Below are 17,638 nucleotides of genomic sequence, written 5' to 3' on the forward strand. Positions count from 1 at the left end.
CCCTGCCTGTGGTCCATGCAGAGACCAGGGACTCACTGGCTCTCTTCTCCTAGGTACAGCCCATCCAGCCCACGCCAGCTGTGCCCCAGCCTGCGGTGGTCATCACCAGCCCCGCCCCAGCGGCCAAGCCATCTGCCTCTGCTCCCATCCCAATCACCTGCTCTGAGACCCCTACTGTCAGCCAGTTGGTATCCAGTAAGTGGCTCCCAGAGAAGGTTGTAGAGGAGAGGAGAGGCATGTATTCAGATACCCCTGCACCTTTAGATGCTGCTGTCTTTAATAAACTTTCTTGAGTCCAAAGGGGAAGAGCAAAGGCCTGACGCCAGGGATTGGCTTTCTTATTCTCAGTCCTGCTGAGCTGGATTCTAAGCATGATGATAGTGGAGGCTGCTCCTTTGAGAAGCCAACCCATTGGCTGTCTCTCCCTTGGTCTCTCACCTAGTGCTTGAGGAATGTAGATAGCTAAAGTGTGCAGGTGTGCATGGGGCTAAGGAGTAAGGAGAACAGGGGAGGGTTGGCCATTAGAGCTATAAGAACTTGAAAATAGATCCCTACTTCCAGACAGGTTAGTCCAGGCTCCTTTCCCCCAAGTCCTGTTTGCTTTGGAAATAGGGGTGATGAGGGGGTGATGAGGGTACATGGGCCTTTTGTCAAATGTCCTCCTCCCTCACTATTTCACCAGGCCAGGCTGATAAGCTAGATAAGCAGTAGTATCATCTGTCTTACACACTCACCCCTGGTCCCTTCCTCTGGCCCAGAGCCACATACCCCAAGTCTGGATGAGGATGGAATCAACTTGGAAGAGATCCGGGAGTTTGCCAAGAACTTTAAGATCCGACGGCTGTCCTTGGGCCTCACGCAGACTCAGGTGGGTCAGGCTCTGACTGCCACGGAAGGCCCAGCCTACAGCCAGTCAGCTATCTGCCGGTGAGTAAGGCTGCTCTGGACAAGGTCAAGGCCTGCTCAGACACCTGATGTCACTAGACACTCACTGGGACCCGGGTGCATGGATCCTTTCTGTGTTTTCCCTTGCTCCTACCTCCTTCCAGCCCAGGAGGGCTGTTCTGAGCCTAGGCATGAACACCTAGAGTAGCCAAAGACTGATCTAGTCCGTCTGAAGACCCTCTGAAGTTTATCCTCTAATCCTGAGTGTTTATATGGTCTTTTGGTGGGGGGACCCCGAGACCCTAATCCATTCGGAACCCTACAGGGAAAGGAGTACAGCTTATGAAGTTGCTCACAAAAGTGGGACCTCCAGTCCTGACTTAGCTCTCAACCACGACCCCCCTACTCCCCCCTCTTATGCTCTTATCTCTCCCTCCTCCAAGGCATGGCTAGAAAGGGATATCAGCATTCGGACTGGTTCTGGTGCTAGCCACAGAGGAGGGCGGAGGGTTTCAAAAAGAATGAGCACATGGCTCAGGGATGGCCAAAAAGTTCCTGCCAAGCCCATGGATTAAACAAGTGAGAGTGCTGGACCAGGTGCCCTGTTGGCAGTTCTGTGGTCGCATCTAGGCTTGGCTGGAAAGAGTAGTCTGACTTGATGATGCTGATGTGAGACTGAATTGGGGACTGTGGCACTTGAGACATCCATGTGCCATCTCTAAAGGCCTCTGTAGACAACTTCTCCAAGGACCCCACTCATTTGGGTGTGAACGTTCTGGAGTTGTTCATAGGGCATTTGCCCTGTCATCCTTGCACCACTGAACTAAGGCCATGGGATTGGTCTCCCTGTTATGACCTGGGATTCAGGACAGCCTGAGGAGTTTGGGCTGGGCTGGGCCAGGGTGGTCTTGGTGGGGTTGGGGAGGGGAACACTGAGTACAGTGTCACCGGTCCTGAGAGGAGCAGCCCCTCGCGGAGAGTACTCCCCAGTGTGAGGTGTAAGACATTCTCACTGTCCCTTCCGGGTCTTGGGTCACCCACAGGTTCGAGAAGCTGGACATCACACCCAAGAGTGCCCAGAAGCTGAAGCCAGTGCTGGAGAAGTGGCTGAATGAAGCCGAACTCCGGAACCAGGAAGGGCAGCAGAACCTGATGGAGTTTGTGGGAGGGGAGCCCTCCAAGAAACGCAAACGCCGCACCTCCTTCACCCCCCAGGCCATAGAGGCTCTGAATGCCTACTTCGAGAAGAACCCGCTGCCCACAGGCCAAGAGATCACCGAGATTGCTAAGGAGCTCAACTACGACCGGGAGGTCGTGAGGGTCTGGTTCTGCAATCGGCGCCAGACGCTCAAGAACACCAGCAAGCTGAATGTCTTTCAGATCCCTTAGGGCTCGGCCCCCAGCCCTGCGTTCCAGCACTTTGTACTATTCCCTTGGCACCTGGCTGCAGCCACTGCTGTGACAGCACCTGTCCACGGGCAGCTGTGCTCGTCCGGGGTCGTGAGAGTCCACTGTGTGCATGTGCGTCCACTGCCTCCCTCCTGTCCTCCACATATCTCACAGCCTGGGGAGGGCGGAGGGGCCCACCCGAGGACTCCAGGCTCTTCTCGGGGCTGGTCACGCCAAGGGACCCCTCCCTTAAGTGGTGTCACTTAAAGAAGCACTTTGCTAATGTGGTTTTCAAAGGGTGAGTCCTGGTTGGGAACCAGAAACTCTCCGTCTTTGGGGCAGGGCCACCGCAGCCTCTAAGGACCCCTGGCCATTAGCTCTTGTTTTTGATGGCATTCTCTCTCTCCACCCTCTTCCCCTTTGCTCCTCTGTGTAAGCGTGGCAGGTACAGCAGCTTGTCCAGCGGAACCACAGCCTCACCTCCCAGGCACACTGTCCCCGAAAGGACCCAAGAGGCACAATTCCGAAAAGTGTGATGAGCTGCTCAGAAGGCCAGGCTCAGTGTCCGCCTTGCCTTCAAGGTCAGAAGGTTCCCACAGCCCTGGGGCCGGAACATGTGATCTCCTTTCCCATTTCTTCCTGATTCCTTTGGGGGGAAATTGCACTAAAGCAGAACCTTTTCACCTGTGATCCGTGTTGGAAGGAAGCAGCTTTGAACTCTAGCTGTCCAGGAGCTGACCTAGGTCTACAGCAGGTTGGGAACTAAATAAATAAGCCCATCCTCCCAGATTTTAGTCTAATTTCTGCCATGGCTGTCCCCCCACCACTAAACAGTGAGGCTTATAAAGAACTGGCGGCCTAGAAAAATCGTGCTTCCCAAGCTTCCAATCGTTTCTCCCCAGTACCTGGAGAAAAGAGGGAAGGGATCTGACTCTCTTTCTCTTGTCCTCCCACTCACCCCCAACCCAGTACTGGGCCTTCTCACAAGGGGCAAGTGAAACACTAAACCTGACAGCAAGACCCTGGGGAAAAGGCCAACATCCAGAAAGAGCTGATGGCAGCCCAGGAAGGTCTCTTGCGGAAGGTGACTTAACTCTAATTTTCTTTGTGACTTTGAGCCTTGGATACCGGAGGAGAAATCTTATTTTGTCCAAAGTCTTAGACCACGTGTTTGTGCAAGCAATCCCCCCGCCCCCGGCCCCATGCTCCTCTGAGTCAAGAAGACCCCCCAAAGCAGGATGGGTGTCACCTGTAGAGAGGACAGCTATGGCACATTGAGGGCTGGCGTCTCATCCAAGCTGCTAAGTGAGTTTCCCAGCCTCGCTGTGGCTGGACAGTCCCTGGAACTCAGTATATTGCTCCGGGAGGTCAGGGGTGCACTAGGAGGTTTGCTTAGATGAACCTAGACTTGCTGTGTAGACTGTCCCTAAAGGGCCACCAGTCACAGGGTGGGTCTGCAGCAGCTGCCCACCACTGCCCCTCACATGACACACCCTGACGTTGTGGCGAGGGCACGTCCCCACCCCCGCTGGATGCAGAGCCACCTCCTCGTCCAGCTTCCTCTGGCTTGCTGTTGTTTCCTGGTCCGTGTCCGGCCCGACATTGCAGATTGGCCACCCTCTTGGTGCCCCGCCAGTGAGAGGACAATTGTGTCAAACTGCCACACACACACACACACCGCCACCCCTGCCCCACTGTGTTCAGACCCCCCAGGCCTCCCTGAGTGTGGTGGGAGTGAGGAAGCAGGTGAGCGCCTTAACTGCCCCAGCCTCCCAGGAGAGAATATGTGTCCCATGGTGGGGCGGGGTGGGGGGGGGGTTCACCCTCAGATTTAGGGTTATCCACTCTGTCTCAGGGAGATGCGGAGCTCACCTGGGAGGGTCGCTGTAAACAAGTTGGCCGTCAGAAGAGTTAAAGTCCTGGAGTTTGTAAAGGCCTCAGTGACTCACACTCCAATAAATTACAGAGAGGCAGGTTTGTCGCCCGCAAACACTTGTGTTCAGCTATGCTTTCTTTTTTGGGAGAGACAAGTGGGTCACAGCTGGAGCCCTGGGAGTAGCGTATAATCCCGGGTGTGTCCATGGCAGGAGATATGCAGGAGGATGCCATCTGTCCTGGTCTGGGAAAGGAAAGCGATAATGAAGTTCTGGTCTAAATTAGGCCCGGCCATGCTTTCTCAGCTCCTCCTTTTTCTAAATTTGTCTTCCCGAGGCTGGGCTAAGGATGAAACCGTTTTCTCTTCTCCAGGAAGGATGGGTAGGTCTTTCGGAGGGATGACACCAGGGGCAGAATTTTTGCAGGCTGAATTCCCACTGCAGAGTGTCCCCCTCCCCCCGAAATGGCCCAAGGCAGAGCTCACAGCCCTGCTGTCCCTACTCCTGCTCCCCCACTGTAGGGTCCTCCGGAGTAGCTATCTGTACCCAAGGGGGGGGTTTTGCTTTGTTTCTGGTAGCATCAGGCTCTGAAGGGAGTTTATATAATTTTTGTTTTGAAAGCACCTTTCTGGACAGAAGCCAGAGCTTCCTGGCCCCTTTGCCGTGGAAAGGCAGGAGAAGGGACAGAAATGATCTGTTTGCGTGTGGTGTTGTTTGTTTTAAGTGAAAGAAAGACCAAAACTTTCCATGGCCTAGTAAATCAGCTGGGGTCTTTGAGCCTGCACTGTCCACGGCATTTCATCTAGTGGGGGCCCAGGAAAGAATTTGGCCCCACGCGATTGAGGAACACGCTTGAGTTTGGAATGAGAGACCCTCACGTTTTCATGTCCTTGGACCCTATCACCTTCCTCTGCCTAGATTCCCTTTCTATCCCCTAAGGCCAGGCTCTGACACTGGGGTTCTGACCCCCACATGGGGCAAAGCCTGCCAAGGGCTGGAGTGACAGGCGGGGAGGGAGGAATGGGGATGAAGCACTTGGTGTAGTTGTGTGGAATAAACAGTATTTTTCTTTTGTACTGGTCTGTTTGTCTGTCCTTCGCCTCGCGGGGTGGGGCTGACAGGGAGAAGCCAGGTGCGTGCCAGGGAGCTGCCCTTGTTATCAGAGCTTGTAGCCTAGAAAACCCCATTGCAAGAGGGTGCGGGTCAGTGCCCTGGACTCTCCCTTCAAAAAGCCCTGCCGGGATCCCTGGGTGGCGCAGCGGTTTGGCGCCTGCCTTTGGCCCAGGGCGCGATCCTGGAGACCCGAGATCGAATCCCACGTCGGGCTCCCGGTGCATGGAGCCTGCTTCTCCCTCTGCCTGTGTCTCTGCGCCTCTCTCTCTCTCTGTGACTATCATAAATAAATAAAAATTAAAAAAAAAAAAAAAAAAAAAGCCCTGCCATGACCCTCCTGCCATGGTCAGCCCCACGGAATGCTGGGCCAAGATGTGCCCTTTCTCCTTCTAGGACCTCAGGATTCCCTGCAAAGCCTACTCTCCTTCCTCTCTTGTCTGGATCTGGACCGACTGTGTCATTGGTGTTCACACTCCCAGGCCCAAGAGGTGACCAAGGAAGGGGCAGCTATTTGTCAGGGAGCTGGGGGGATGGAGCGTGGATATGCGAGCTGCAGGGTTTATAAATACACACGAAGTCCTTTGCTTAAATACACAGCCCTTTGTATAAATACACACCCACCCCCTCATGAGGTGGCTCTGCCAGAGGGAAGAGAAGCAGACTGTAGACTGAGGACCAAGACTGTGGAACATTCTAACACAGAACTTCCAAGAGTGCTAGAAGTCTAAATTCAAACCTCATCTTCCAGGTTATTATGAAGGTATGCTTATCGTGACGCAAGTCTAGATCATTCATAATTAACTTATATTTCATACAGATTTAGCTACACGGTAGGCGGCTCTTCATCTGTGCTCTTCCTTAGGCCTACAAATGTTAGAGGCAGACGTGGCACTTGGGCTTAGAGCAGGGAGAGCATGACTGCTAGAGAGGGGCCTCTCTTTACTTGTCTACCTCCTAGGAGTTGGGTTCATGCTGTGCACCCCTGCAGCCCTCCCTCCTCCCCCTCCCTCCTCCTTCCCCTTCTACCCCTTATGAGGTCTGGGCTCCCATCATCTAAACTGAGAGAAAAAAAAAAAAAAAAACAAAAAAACTGAGAGCAAGACATCACCTTTGATTCCACCCAACCAATATCCCTGAGCCAGGCCCTGTGCTGGATTCTAGATGCAGGCTCTACTACGTCTCCTCTGCCCAAGGGACAGTAGGCTTAGAGATCAGAGGAGCTTTACAGGACTCAGAAACAATGGGGCAGAAAAGTCAAAGAGAAGCCAGCGCTTACTTCTGCATAGATCTCACAACCCTAATATTAGCTGTCCATGCTAGGTTGGTCAGGGCGCACAGTAGGTGCCTGAGAAACATCAGAAAGATGACTGAATGCATTAGGAAATGATGAGAGCGGAGTCCCTGACTTCACACTACTGGGAGAAAGCAGGTACAGGAGATTCTCAGCAGAATCTGTGCAGGGTTTAGACTGCGATATGTGGGAGTGAATGGAATCTGGGCAGCAACTGGCCCTGACCTGAGAAAGGCCTTTCCCAGCAGCTCCCACCAGAAGAGTCTGTGGAAACTGATATCTCTGGCTCAAACCAGTTGAATGTGGTTCCTGGCATTTGGCCCAGGACAGCCTGAAAGGAAGAGGGGTGGGTTTGTGGAGAACTGCAGTTTCTATTCCCAGGTCTGAGATGTTCTTTTTAGGTTCCTGGACCCAATTCCGACATGCGTATGGAGGCTTCCCCATACCAACAAGCAGTTCTCGGACACCAACAAGGTATCCAGAATTCCACTCAGTTCTGACACTATCTACCTCAAGCTAGCATCAGATAGCACAGGTAAGAAGTTCAGTCCCACAAGACCACCCTCCACTTCTGATGCCATCACAAGCCCAGGTTCTTATCTGGGCTTGTGATTGACCAGCGACAAATTGGAGGTTCCGAGAGGATGCCAACTGTGAGTATGTTACCTATGCTTCTGACCAACTGGCTGTAAATTAGAGGTTCCCATGACCCCCTCTTTGGGTTCATTTAACCTGCTAGAATGGCTCACAGAACTCAGGAAACCCATTTATTCACTAGATTACTGCCTTATTATGCAGGTTATCAAAGGATACAAATCAACAGCCCTATGAAGAGATACATATGGCAAGGTCCAGAACAAAGAAGCGTCTGTGTTCATGGAGCTTAGGGCTCTGGCACAGTGGCACATGGAACCGTTCTGTTTCTCAAACTGGAAGCTCTCTTTACACCCTCCTTTGGGATTTTGATGGAGGGTCCATTGCATAGGCATGGTTGATTAACTCAGGGGCTATTGGTGACTGATTCAGACTCTAGCCCCTCTTCCTTTCCCAGGAATCAGGGGATGGGGCTGAAAGTTCCAACCCACTATTCATAGTTTCCCTGGCAACCAGGCCTCATCCTTAAATGCTTTCCAAAAGTCACCTTCATTAACAAACCCAGCTGTGGTGGAAAGGAACTTGTTATGAATCACGATACCCATTTCATGTCCATGGCTCTAAAGCCTCTTCAGAAACTGCAGACAGACCAAATAGCACAAAAGATGCTCCCATAGCTCTGTTGTTCAGGAAATTCCAAGGGATTTGAAAGCTGTGAGCCAGAAACTGTGGGTAAAGACCAAATATTTATGAGAATATATTTTGCTTGTCTTGAGAAGTAGGCAGGACAAGTGCTAGGATCTCCTTTTTGTCAGTCATAATAGCTAATGTTTACTGATCACTGATCATGTGCTAAGTACTCTTCCAAGCACTTGACATGCATTATGTCAGTTAATTCTCACCATAATTCTGTAAAGTAAGAACTACTATTATACCCATTTTATTTTACTTTATTTTTTATATTTTTAAAAGTTTAAATTCAATCTGCCAACATACAGTATAACACTCAGTGCTCGTCCCATCAAGTGCCCTCCTCAGTGCCGGTCACTATAACCATTTTATAGGTAAGGAATTGAGGCACAGGGAAGATGAGGAATGTACTCAAAGTTCCTTGGTTTGTGAGCTGCAGAACCACGTCCTGAACCCAGGTATGTTGCCTCTAAAGCCTGTGTGCTTAACCTTACCCCATACAGGATAGAACTTGGGAATTGATTTTCTGTCCTGATCTTTTTGGTGGGATTTCCAAGTGTTTTTTCCCTCCAGGGTAAGCTCTGCTGTGTTCTGTAGAGGAGGAAGAATTTTTCTTTACCCTTTTAGGTTCTTTTGGCGGGTCTATTAATTATATTGACATAAAACACACTAAAGGAGAAAAACTAATCTAATTACATGTATACAACAGCCCCCTGAGACTATGAGACCCACAGGTGGGCAAGCAATTGGGGCTTGTATGCCATCCCGAGCTACGAGGGGTCTGAGACTTCAAAGGGGAGGAAGATAACTTACAGGAAGATGGGAAGAGTAAATATTTGGTAAGCAAATGTTTGCCATGGCATGCAGAGACAATGGAGCCAGACAGGAATCTGAACAAACAGGCCCTATTGAGCTTCCCACTTAGCTCATATTCTTTGTAGTTATCTCTGAATGATAGTTCTCTTCCTGGACTAGGCCCTCTATCTAAATTATTTTAGGCAGTTAAAGGGAAGATAAAAGCTCTTCCTTAGCTTTGCAGGCCTTGATTGACTTCAGCTCAAAACAATCCACAAGCCAAAAATGCACATTTGGGGAAGCTCATTCTGGACCCCTTCAGTTTCATCTAAACAGTGTCTGGTTTCAGGACCTAATCTAGGGAAATGAACCCTTTACAGATAAGCCTTAACTCCACCCAATAGTCCACAGGCTCTGTGCCACAGGTGCCCTAGTTAATTACTCATATTTATTATATCTAATAAGAACTATGATTTTTGTTGTGGGATAAATTTATGCATACAAAATTTGTTTTTTTGATAGGTGGTACTGGATTTCTTGGGGAATCTCTGGCGATCTTTTCTTGGAAGCAGAGCTCCCAGGGCTGCCCCTGAAACCACTGTTTCCAGCCCTGGCACTCCAATTTCACTTTTAGTTACATTTGGAAGGCTAAAGGCAAAAAAAAAAAAAAAGGAAAGTGAAAGGAAGGAAAAAGTCCACTCCCCCCAGTCACAGCATTCCAGGGGTGAATAGTCTGTAAAATCTTTTCCCCACAGGGGGATCTGGGCTCACAGTCATAAATCTCAAGACTGGTCTGCATTCCAATTGGGAGGGGCCAAGGCTTAGGAATTACTTCTTATCTTATTCTAGTTTATTTTAGAATTAATAAATGGTAAGGAATACTTTAGTGGTCTTTATTTTGGTTCAGAATTTAAACTTAAGGGGTGCCTGGGTGGTTCAGTCAGTTGCATGTCTGCATTCATTTTGGGTCCCGATCCCAGAGTCCTGGAATGGAGTCCTGCATAGGGCTCCCTGCTCAGTGGGGAGTCTGCTTCTCCTTCTGCCCTCCCCCTGCTTGTGCTTTCTCTCTCTCTCAAATATATAAATAAAATCTTAAAAAAAAAAAAATTTAAACTTAAGCTCAAACATTTCTGAGAAGGACAAGTCTATTTTTTTCTAAACATTTTCCAGAGTACAGGATTCCATAAGATTCCTGGATATGGTAATTTTCTCTTGCAAACGGCTATTATGAATATTCCTTGTTTTATTTTATTTCTTAATTTTTAAAAAAGATTTTATGTATTTATTCACAAGAGACACACAGAGAGAGGCAGAGACACAGGCAGAGGGAGAAGCAGACTCCCTGTGGGGAGCCCTATGGGGGACTCCATCCCCAACCCAGAATCACGCCCTGAGCCCCTGAGCCGAAGGCAGACACCCGACCGCTGAGCTACCCAGGTATCCCTCCTTGTTTTATTTTAAATCCATTCATTTTGACCTATTTTTCTGCATATTAAAAAAATGTTTCATTCAAGGTATCTTCATGTGTGCAATTTTTGATAATTCAATATCCTCACCTCCACAAGCTTCAGAATACATCTCTGAAAAGAACAGGCAGGAAGCAGATCTTTTTAGATTAAAACCATCCCAGGGATCCCTGGGTGGCGCAGCGGTTTGGCGCCTGCCTTTGGCCCAGGGCGCGATCCTGGAGACCTGGGATCAAATCCCACGTCTGGCTCCCAGTGCATGGAGCCTGCTTCTCCCTCTGCCTATGTCTCTGCCTCTCTCTCTCTCTGTGTGACTATCATAAATAAATAGAAAAAAAAAAAAAAAAACCATCCCAGGGATAGAGTGGTATGACAGTTAGATGTCTCAGACTGTGAGATCAGTCAGGCTTCACTACTCACAAACTGGGTGATCCTGAACAAGCTATTAATTTTTCTAAACCTCAATTTCCTTATTTATGAAATGAATCTAATCATGGTACCTTTCTTACAGGAGTGATGTGAGCTTATATACATAAAGCACCTAGTCAGGGTTTGGCACTGAGGAAGGGCTCAGTAAATATGAGCCTCTCATTATTACATCAGAGATTTAAAGTTACTTGGTCAGTTTATGAAGGTAGTGATGGAGCTGTTACTCAAGGAGGCATGATTCCATCTAACAGGTGTGTAAAAATACTCTGGATATAATATTTGTACAAAGGAGTTTGATTATGGCATCTCTCTTTTGGTTTCTGAGCCTAGGACCAGTTATTTTACTTATAGGCACATGTTTTGAGATAAAACTGGCTCAAAGGAAAAAGAAATGGCTTGAAGAGATATTAAATGTTCCAGGAACGAACAAAGATTTGGATGCCAGGGCTTATTAAGGTAACCCTAGAGCCCTAAAAGAGAGAATCTTGTGGCTGAAAACTGGGGGCACGCTATTAACTTCATATCAACCTCTTTCCTTTATTTCCTTTTTTAATTCAATAAGCATTTTTTAAAGTCCTATTGAAAGCAGAAACTACTAGGAGATATATAGAACACAAGTCTGAAAAAGATTTATTTTCTATTATTTAGAAACTTGCAGTCTGGTGAAAAAGGCAGATATATACGACTCAAGACAAATTGTAAAAAGTTCAATAATGGAATACAACAATGAACCAATACTTTAACATATAGGCAATATTTTATGGTGAAAAATACCAGGCTTGGGAATCAAGCTCTGAAGTTTGCATGGCAATTTAGCGGTGGCGAATTTAAGCCCATAGGCTTCTTTCCCTACTGGTAAAATGAGGGTCATCATATTTAGCTTTAGAATGCTAATTATAGGGACCCCTGGATGGCTCTGTGGTTGAGCAGCTGCCTTTGGCTCAGGTCGTGATCCTGGGGTCTTGGGATAGAGTCCCACATCAGGCTCCACCCAGGGAGCCTTCTTCTCCCTCCGCCTATGTCTCTGCCTCTGTCTTACAAATAAATAAATAAAATCTTTATTTTATTTTATTTTATTTTTTATTTTTTATTTTTTTTAAATAAAATCTTTAAAAAGGAGGGAGGGGGATCCCTGGGTGGCGTAGCGGTTTGTCGCCTGCCTTTGGCCCAGGGCGCGATCCTGGAGACCCGGGATCGAGTCCCACATCGGGCTCCCGGTGCATGGAGCCTGCTTCTCCCTCTGCCTATGTCTCTGCCTCTCTCTCTCTCTCTCTCTGTGCTATCATAAATAAATAAAAATTAAAAAAAAAAAAGGAGGGGGGGCACCTGGGTGGCTCAGTGTTGAGCATCTGCCTTCCACTCAGGGCGTGATCCAGGAGTCCTGGGATTGAGTCCCACACATCAGCCTGCTTCTCCGCCTCTCTCTGTGTGTCTCTTATGAATAAAGAAATAAGATCTTTTAAAAAAAAATCTTAAAAAAGAATTATAATTGTAATTACGCGCTTGTCTTGAGGGATACTAATAATGTCATAAAGTTCCTGACATATAGTTGATGCTTAATAAACAATGGACATTATTATTTGGTCTTAAATAAAGGAAGAAGGTGGACCGGGTATGGTTATCCCCACTCTGCAAACGAGGAATCTCCATCTCAACGAGAGTAAACGATGATTCGAGAGTCACCGGACCCGTTAAGCGAAGCCGCCAGCCCGAATCCTGATCTTCAGACCACGACCTTTTAAAAACTACAACTTTCAGCCATCTCCTGCTTTCCCGTCCAAAATGCGTTAGGGGGAACGCGGAAGGTGAGCAGAAGCGGAGTCTTGACCTTCGGTGAGGGGGGCTTAAGGGCAGGGAGTATTCCAGCCGCAGAGGAGCGCCTACGGGGAGGGAGCGCCGGGGAGGCGGCCCGCGATTCTCCAGGGCCCGGGGCGGGTCCGGTAGGCCCGGGGCGCAGGCCGCCCCCGCGCCCTAGAGCGCGGACTGGGAGCCCGCGGGAGGCAGCCGCCAGGTAGCCCCAGGCAGGGCCCTTTAAACTGGAGCCACCTGCCGCACGCGGGGCCCTCTCCCGGACCGCCCCGCCCATCCCGCGCAGCTAGCCAATCAGCACTGCCCGGTCCCACGGGCTCGCCTCCTCATTGGCGAGCCGCAGGGTGACGTCACGGTCTCCGGACCCGCAGAGGAAGAGGGCGCCCTGATTGGCTGGCGCCGGGGAGGGCGGTGGGGGGGACCCCGGCGAGTCTGGGTCTCCAGCCGCTGCTGGGCTCTCCCCTTCCATGTTCCGAGGCCGCGAGGGGGGCGGGGGGGCTGCTGCAGGGGGCGGGGAGTCGGCTCGGCGGACCCCTGGGTTTGGTTCGGAGAGCCTTGGGGTTGAGGAGGGCTGACCGGAAGTGAGCGCGGGGCTGACCGGAAGCGAGGCCTGGAGGGGAGACAGGGAGCGAGCGGGCGAGCGGGCGAGCGGGCGCGGGTCCCCGGAGCGAGGGGGCTTCCCGGAGAAGGGGCCTGGCGGGGGGCGGGGGGGAGGTGCCGGGGCGGCGTGCGCGCGCCGGGCGGGCAGCGGGTCGCTGCTGCGGGTGTGTGCGGAGGGCAGCGGGGGAGGCCGGGGAGGGGGAGCGCGGGAGGCCGGGGCTGCCTCGGGGGCCCGGGGCTGGGGGAGCCGAGGGGCCCTCGCGCGGCTGCGGGGGGCTGGGTGCGAGGGAGCCTGGGGGTGGAGGCGGGAGCTGGGATTAGTGGTGCGGGCGGTGCGGCTCCGGCCTGGGGTGGGCCCGAGGGGTCTGCGTGGGCGACCTCGGGTGGGAGGGAGTCCCGACAGCCCTGCGCCCGCGCCCCCCGCCCCGTGGGGTAGAACCCCACTGCTCGCCTTTGTACGAGAAGCAGCGGGGTCTCCTGGGGCAGGGAAGGAGCCAGCATGGCCTGGGCTCTGAAGCTGCCCCTGGCCGACGAAGTGATTGAATCCGGGCTGGTGCAGGACTTCGACGCTAGTCTGTCCGGGATCGGCCAGGAACTGGGTGCTGGTGCCTATAGCATGAGGTGAGTGAGCTTGCTTTTTTTCTCTTTTCTTTTTTTTTTTTTTGATCCAGACCCTTGCACTCTTCTAAATAACAAAAGCAGGAAAGAGAATGGAAGGTGGTGTGTGTGTGTGTGTGTGTGTGTGTGTGTGTGTAGGGGGTGGGGGGTGGGGACAAAGGGGGAGGTGTTTATAGAGTTAAATAAGCCGCGGTTAGGGAACGTGGACTCGTTTCTTTGTTGCTCTGAATAGGGACTGTTGTGAAAGAAAGGAAGCCAGAGGTGGTGGGCAGCGTCAGGTCTGTGCGGGGTCAGTGGAAGATGCAAGAAGGGCCCTTGGTTAGCAAAACAGGTGAACGTGCACAGGGTGTCTGTCGTGCCCAACGCGGGAGACTTAGAGATGCGAGAAGGGGGCGACGTGGGGCCTGTCGGGGATGTTCAGGAGTCGGGGAGCTGGGGCTGAGTGATGGAGGTCGGTTGCCTGCTTGTTGGGAGGAAGAGCGAGACCTTCCTTGGGCGAACAAGTCCACGCATCGGTACTTTGGCCGGCTCTACGGATTCAGTCTGGGAATTGTTTGCCTTTTTGAAACGTAAGCTTGGAAAAGGAAAAGTCTCGGATAACTTTTAGATACTTCTGGACTTTATAGTGCATCCAGGCAGATGTTGATAACAAATAAAAATCTGCGAAAGTAGCATGACTTCTTCCCATGTAATTTATTTGCTGTGCGTGAGCTGCTTCATTCCCCAAGTAGAGTTGGTTTCATTTATGAGGCGTACAAGAGTCATTCTGGGACTGTTGAGACATCTGCAGCTTAGCGTGGGGTGGAATATAATTGGGTTTCCAAGTGCATTTTTCAGGCTGAAGATAAATAAGTGAGTTTTTTTTTTTTTTAAAGATTTTATTTGTTTATTCATGAGAGACACACACAGAGAGATTGAGAGAGAGAGAGGCAGAGGGAGAAGCAGGCTCCATGCAGGGAGCCTGAAGCGGGACTCGACCCCGGGTCCCCAGGACCATGCCCTGGGCTGAAGGCAGGCACCAAACTGCTGAGCCATTCCAGGGATCCCTCTTTTTTTTTTTTTTTAAATATATATATATATTATTTATTTATTCATGAGATACACAGGCAGAGGGAGAAGCAGGCTCCATGCAGGGAGTCTGATGTGTGGGACTGATCCCGGGTCTCCAGGATCACACCCTGGGCTGAAGGCAGATGCTGAACCGCTGAGCCACCCAGGGATCCCCAATAAGTGAGTTTTCAAGAGACTTTAGAACATCACAGTTTGAATTTACAGATTTATAGGGGAAGGGTTTTTTTTTTTTTTTTAAAGGGGGAAAGTGGACAAATTTTATATTCTGATAGTGAGATCCTTTGAGAGTTATGTAATGCAAACTTCTTGTCTTTGTCCCTGTCAAACCAAAATGGATTTTCCTCACTGAAGTAAAATGAGTTAGAACTTAATACTTCATCTTCAGTACTCAGAATAATAAAGGCTATCCTTCTATACGTATTATAGTGATTTTTCAGGGAAATTTAAGTGCTATCATGCGATGCTAATTAGGGTTGAGAAATTTAATTCTAGTTTTGCCTGTCCTTGTTTACATAAGTCTGCCCTTAAAAATAGAGATTAGCTTGGTCTGAAAGTAAATGTCCCAATCCTGATCTTGTACAGCAGTAGCTGACATAATATTTGACAATTTGTCCTGCTGTTCATGTAAAGACTAACACAGCGAAAAGTTTGGTTTTCTCTAGATTATCGGAGGATGAAGATAATTAAATGTAACTGTACTTGAAACTGTATGAAAATAGTTAACATCGGGAATCCCTGGGTGGCTCAGCGGTTTAGCACCTGCCTTTGGCCCAGGGCTTGATCCTGGAGTCCCGGGATCAGGTCCTGCATCGGACTCCCTGTATGGAGCCTGCTTCTCCCCCTGCCTGTGTCTCTGCCTCTCTCTCTCTCTGTGTTTCATTAATAAATGGATGAAGTCTTTAAAAAAAAAAGAGAGAGATAACATTGTCAACAAACATTGTGTACATCTGTTATGTGCCTTCTGTACCAGCCAACCTTACATTTAAAAATGCTTTCCTATGTCATATACCCAAGTGGTCATCACTGGTATTAGTACCACGGTTTGTGTTTTTACACATTTAGAATTTTTTTTCCTACATCAATTGTATAAGAGTTTTCAAACATAACTTTGTTTTCCCTAGAGCACAATATGCCAAAACTTGAAGTATATTCTCTTCGTTTCTTTCACCTTCCTCTTTTTTATGCATTTTGCTCTTGTCACTCTTCTCTTGACTCTGATACATGTTTAATCATTTGCATTAATTTGTATTTTTTTAAAGATTTTATTTATTTATTCATAAGAGACAGAGAGAGAGAGGTAGAGACGCAGGCAGAGGGAGAAGCAGACTCCACACAGGGAGCCTGAAGTGGAACTCGATCCTGGGACTCCAGGATCACACCCTGGGCTGAAGGCAGCCCTAAACTGCAGAGCCACCCAGGTGCCCCGAGTTCTTAGATTTTGATGCAGATAGTCCAGCGACCACATTTTAACAAACACTGACTAGAGGAGTTTTCATACACAGAAACAATGATTCTTTACTCTTGTGTTTCTCCCTTTAACTAAACCTTGTAATCAATTTTCCTACACCTTTATTAGGGAAAATGTTCTCTTTGACCATCTATTTGTTTGTAAGATATATTCCTTAATATATTCATTTTACCCTAATTTGTATATTTTTTGCTGCATCTTATAATGGTTTCACTTCAAATCTATTGATTTATATTTTACAAAGGTTCATCTTTCCTGGATTTCTGTTGTTGTTTAAAGATTTTATTCATTCATTCATGAGACACATAGAGACAGAGACAGAGACACAGGCAGAGGGAGAAGCAGGCTCCATGCAGGGAGCCCTACGTGGGACTCAATCCCTGGACCCTAGGATCACGTCCTGGGCTGAAGGCGGCGCTAAACCGCTGAGCCACCCAGGCTGTCCTGGATTTCTGTTTTGGACTCTTGATCTGCCATTGTATTCAGTAAAGTTCTTTTTTTTTTTTTTTTTTTTGTAAAGTTCTTTTTCTGAGTGGTTCTTTAATATTCTTCTTACTTTTTTCCTTACATTTTAATACACAGAACACATTTTCTAGTTAAAATAAATGAAATTCCCCCAAAACATGCTAAGTAAGAGGAGCCAGTCACAGAACACCACACAACATATGATTCCACTTTATGAAATGTCCAGAATAGGCAAACTTACAGAGACAAGAAGTAGAATAGTGATTGACTAGAGCTTGGGGAAAGAGGTAATAGGAAGTGACCACTAATGGTCCTGGGTTTTTTTTGGGGGGGGAGGGGCAGGAGGGATGTTGATAGAAATGTTCTAAAATAATGGTGAGGGGAACCTGGCTGGTTCAGTCGATAGAGCATGTGACTCTAGATCTTGGGGTCATGAGTTCGAGCCCCGTGTTCGGCATAAAGGTTACTTAAAATACATAATACATATATAAAAATAAATTATGGTGATAGTTGCACAATTCTGTGACTACACTAAAGAGAACGATATACTTTAGATGGGTAAATTGTATAGTATATGAACTGTATCAAAATAGAGCTGTTATAAAAAAAGTAAAAATTAAATTTTGTAGTTTACTATTTTTTTTTAAGATTTTATTTATTAGAGTGAGCGAGCAAGAGAGAGAGAGAGAGAGAGCTCTTGTACAAACATGAGCAGGAGGAGGAGCAGAAGATGAGGGAGAAGCAGACTCCCTGCTGAGTGGGAGCTTGATGTGGGGCTTGACCCGAGGATCATTACCTGAGCTGAAAGCTCTTAACCAACAGAGCCACCCGGGTGCCCCAAATTTTTAGTTTAAAAAGAATTTTCTATCTTTCATTGTTTAAAATTTGAGATGGAATTCACGTCTTAAAAATTAACCATTTTAAAGTGAACTATTCAGTGTTATCTAGTATATTCACAGTATACAACCACCACCTCATCTGTCTAAAAGAAAATCCTGTGCCTCTTATGCAATTGCTCCCTATTTCCACCGCCCCCCCCTTTTCCCTGGCAGCCTGTCTGTATGGATTTACCTATTCTGGA

General features: G+C 48.7%; 2 protein-coding genes and 1 long non-coding RNA gene across 15 annotated transcripts in view; 2 read left to right on the forward strand and 1 right to left on the reverse strand.

Annotated features, from left to right (window-relative positions):
* POU6F1 (POU class 6 homeobox 1) overlaps positions 1-5,224 on the forward strand; it is a 29,851-nt gene extending 24,627 nt beyond the window's left edge. For all 5 annotated transcript variants that reach the window (XM_077870010.1, XM_077870014.1, XM_077870011.1 and 2 more), the window contains 3 exons: positions 54-195; positions 759-927; positions 1,929-5,224. In XM_077870010.1, the coding sequence (XP_077726136.1) occupies positions 54-195; positions 759-927; positions 1,929-2,274 (657 nt within the window). In that variant the 3' untranslated portion in view covers positions 2,275-5,224. The remainder of the gene's footprint in view (positions 1-53; positions 196-758; positions 928-1,928) is intronic.
* A 1,066-nt stretch (positions 5,225-6,290) lies between these two features.
* LOC144296815 (uncharacterized) lies at positions 6,291-12,559 on the reverse strand. 2 transcript variants are annotated; one of them, XR_013363766.1, is made up of 3 exons: positions 11,853-12,559; positions 7,748-7,872; positions 6,291-6,319 (listed from the first exon to the last, which is right to left on the reverse strand). It is a non-coding gene; the product is annotated as an uncharacterized LOC144296815 (long non-coding RNA). The 2 variants fall into 2 exon arrangements; XR_013363765.1 differs by lacking the exon at positions 11,853-12,559 and adding an exon at positions 8,331-8,449.
* Positions 12,560-13,246: 687 nt separating this feature from the next.
* Positions 13,247-17,638, forward strand: part of TFCP2 (transcription factor CP2) — a 60,813-nt gene continuing 56,421 nt past the window's right edge. For 2 of the 8 annotated variants that reach the window (XM_077870026.1, XM_077870022.1), the window contains exon 1: positions 13,247-13,556. Coding sequence is in view for 6 of the 8 variants with exons in the window: in XM_077870022.1 (XP_077726148.1) it covers positions 13,435-13,556 (122 nt within the window). In the remaining 2 variants the exon portion in view is untranslated. The remainder of the gene's footprint in view (positions 13,557-17,638) is intronic. The other 6 variants (XM_077870019.1, XM_077870027.1, XM_077870024.1 and 3 more) reach the window with 4 other exon arrangements.

This window comes from Canis aureus, chromosome 25 (genome assembly GCF_053574225.1).
Source record: "Canis aureus isolate CA01 chromosome 25, VMU_Caureus_v.1.0, whole genome shotgun sequence".
NCBI classification, from domain to species: domain Eukaryota; kingdom Metazoa; phylum Chordata; class Mammalia; order Carnivora; family Canidae; genus Canis; species Canis aureus.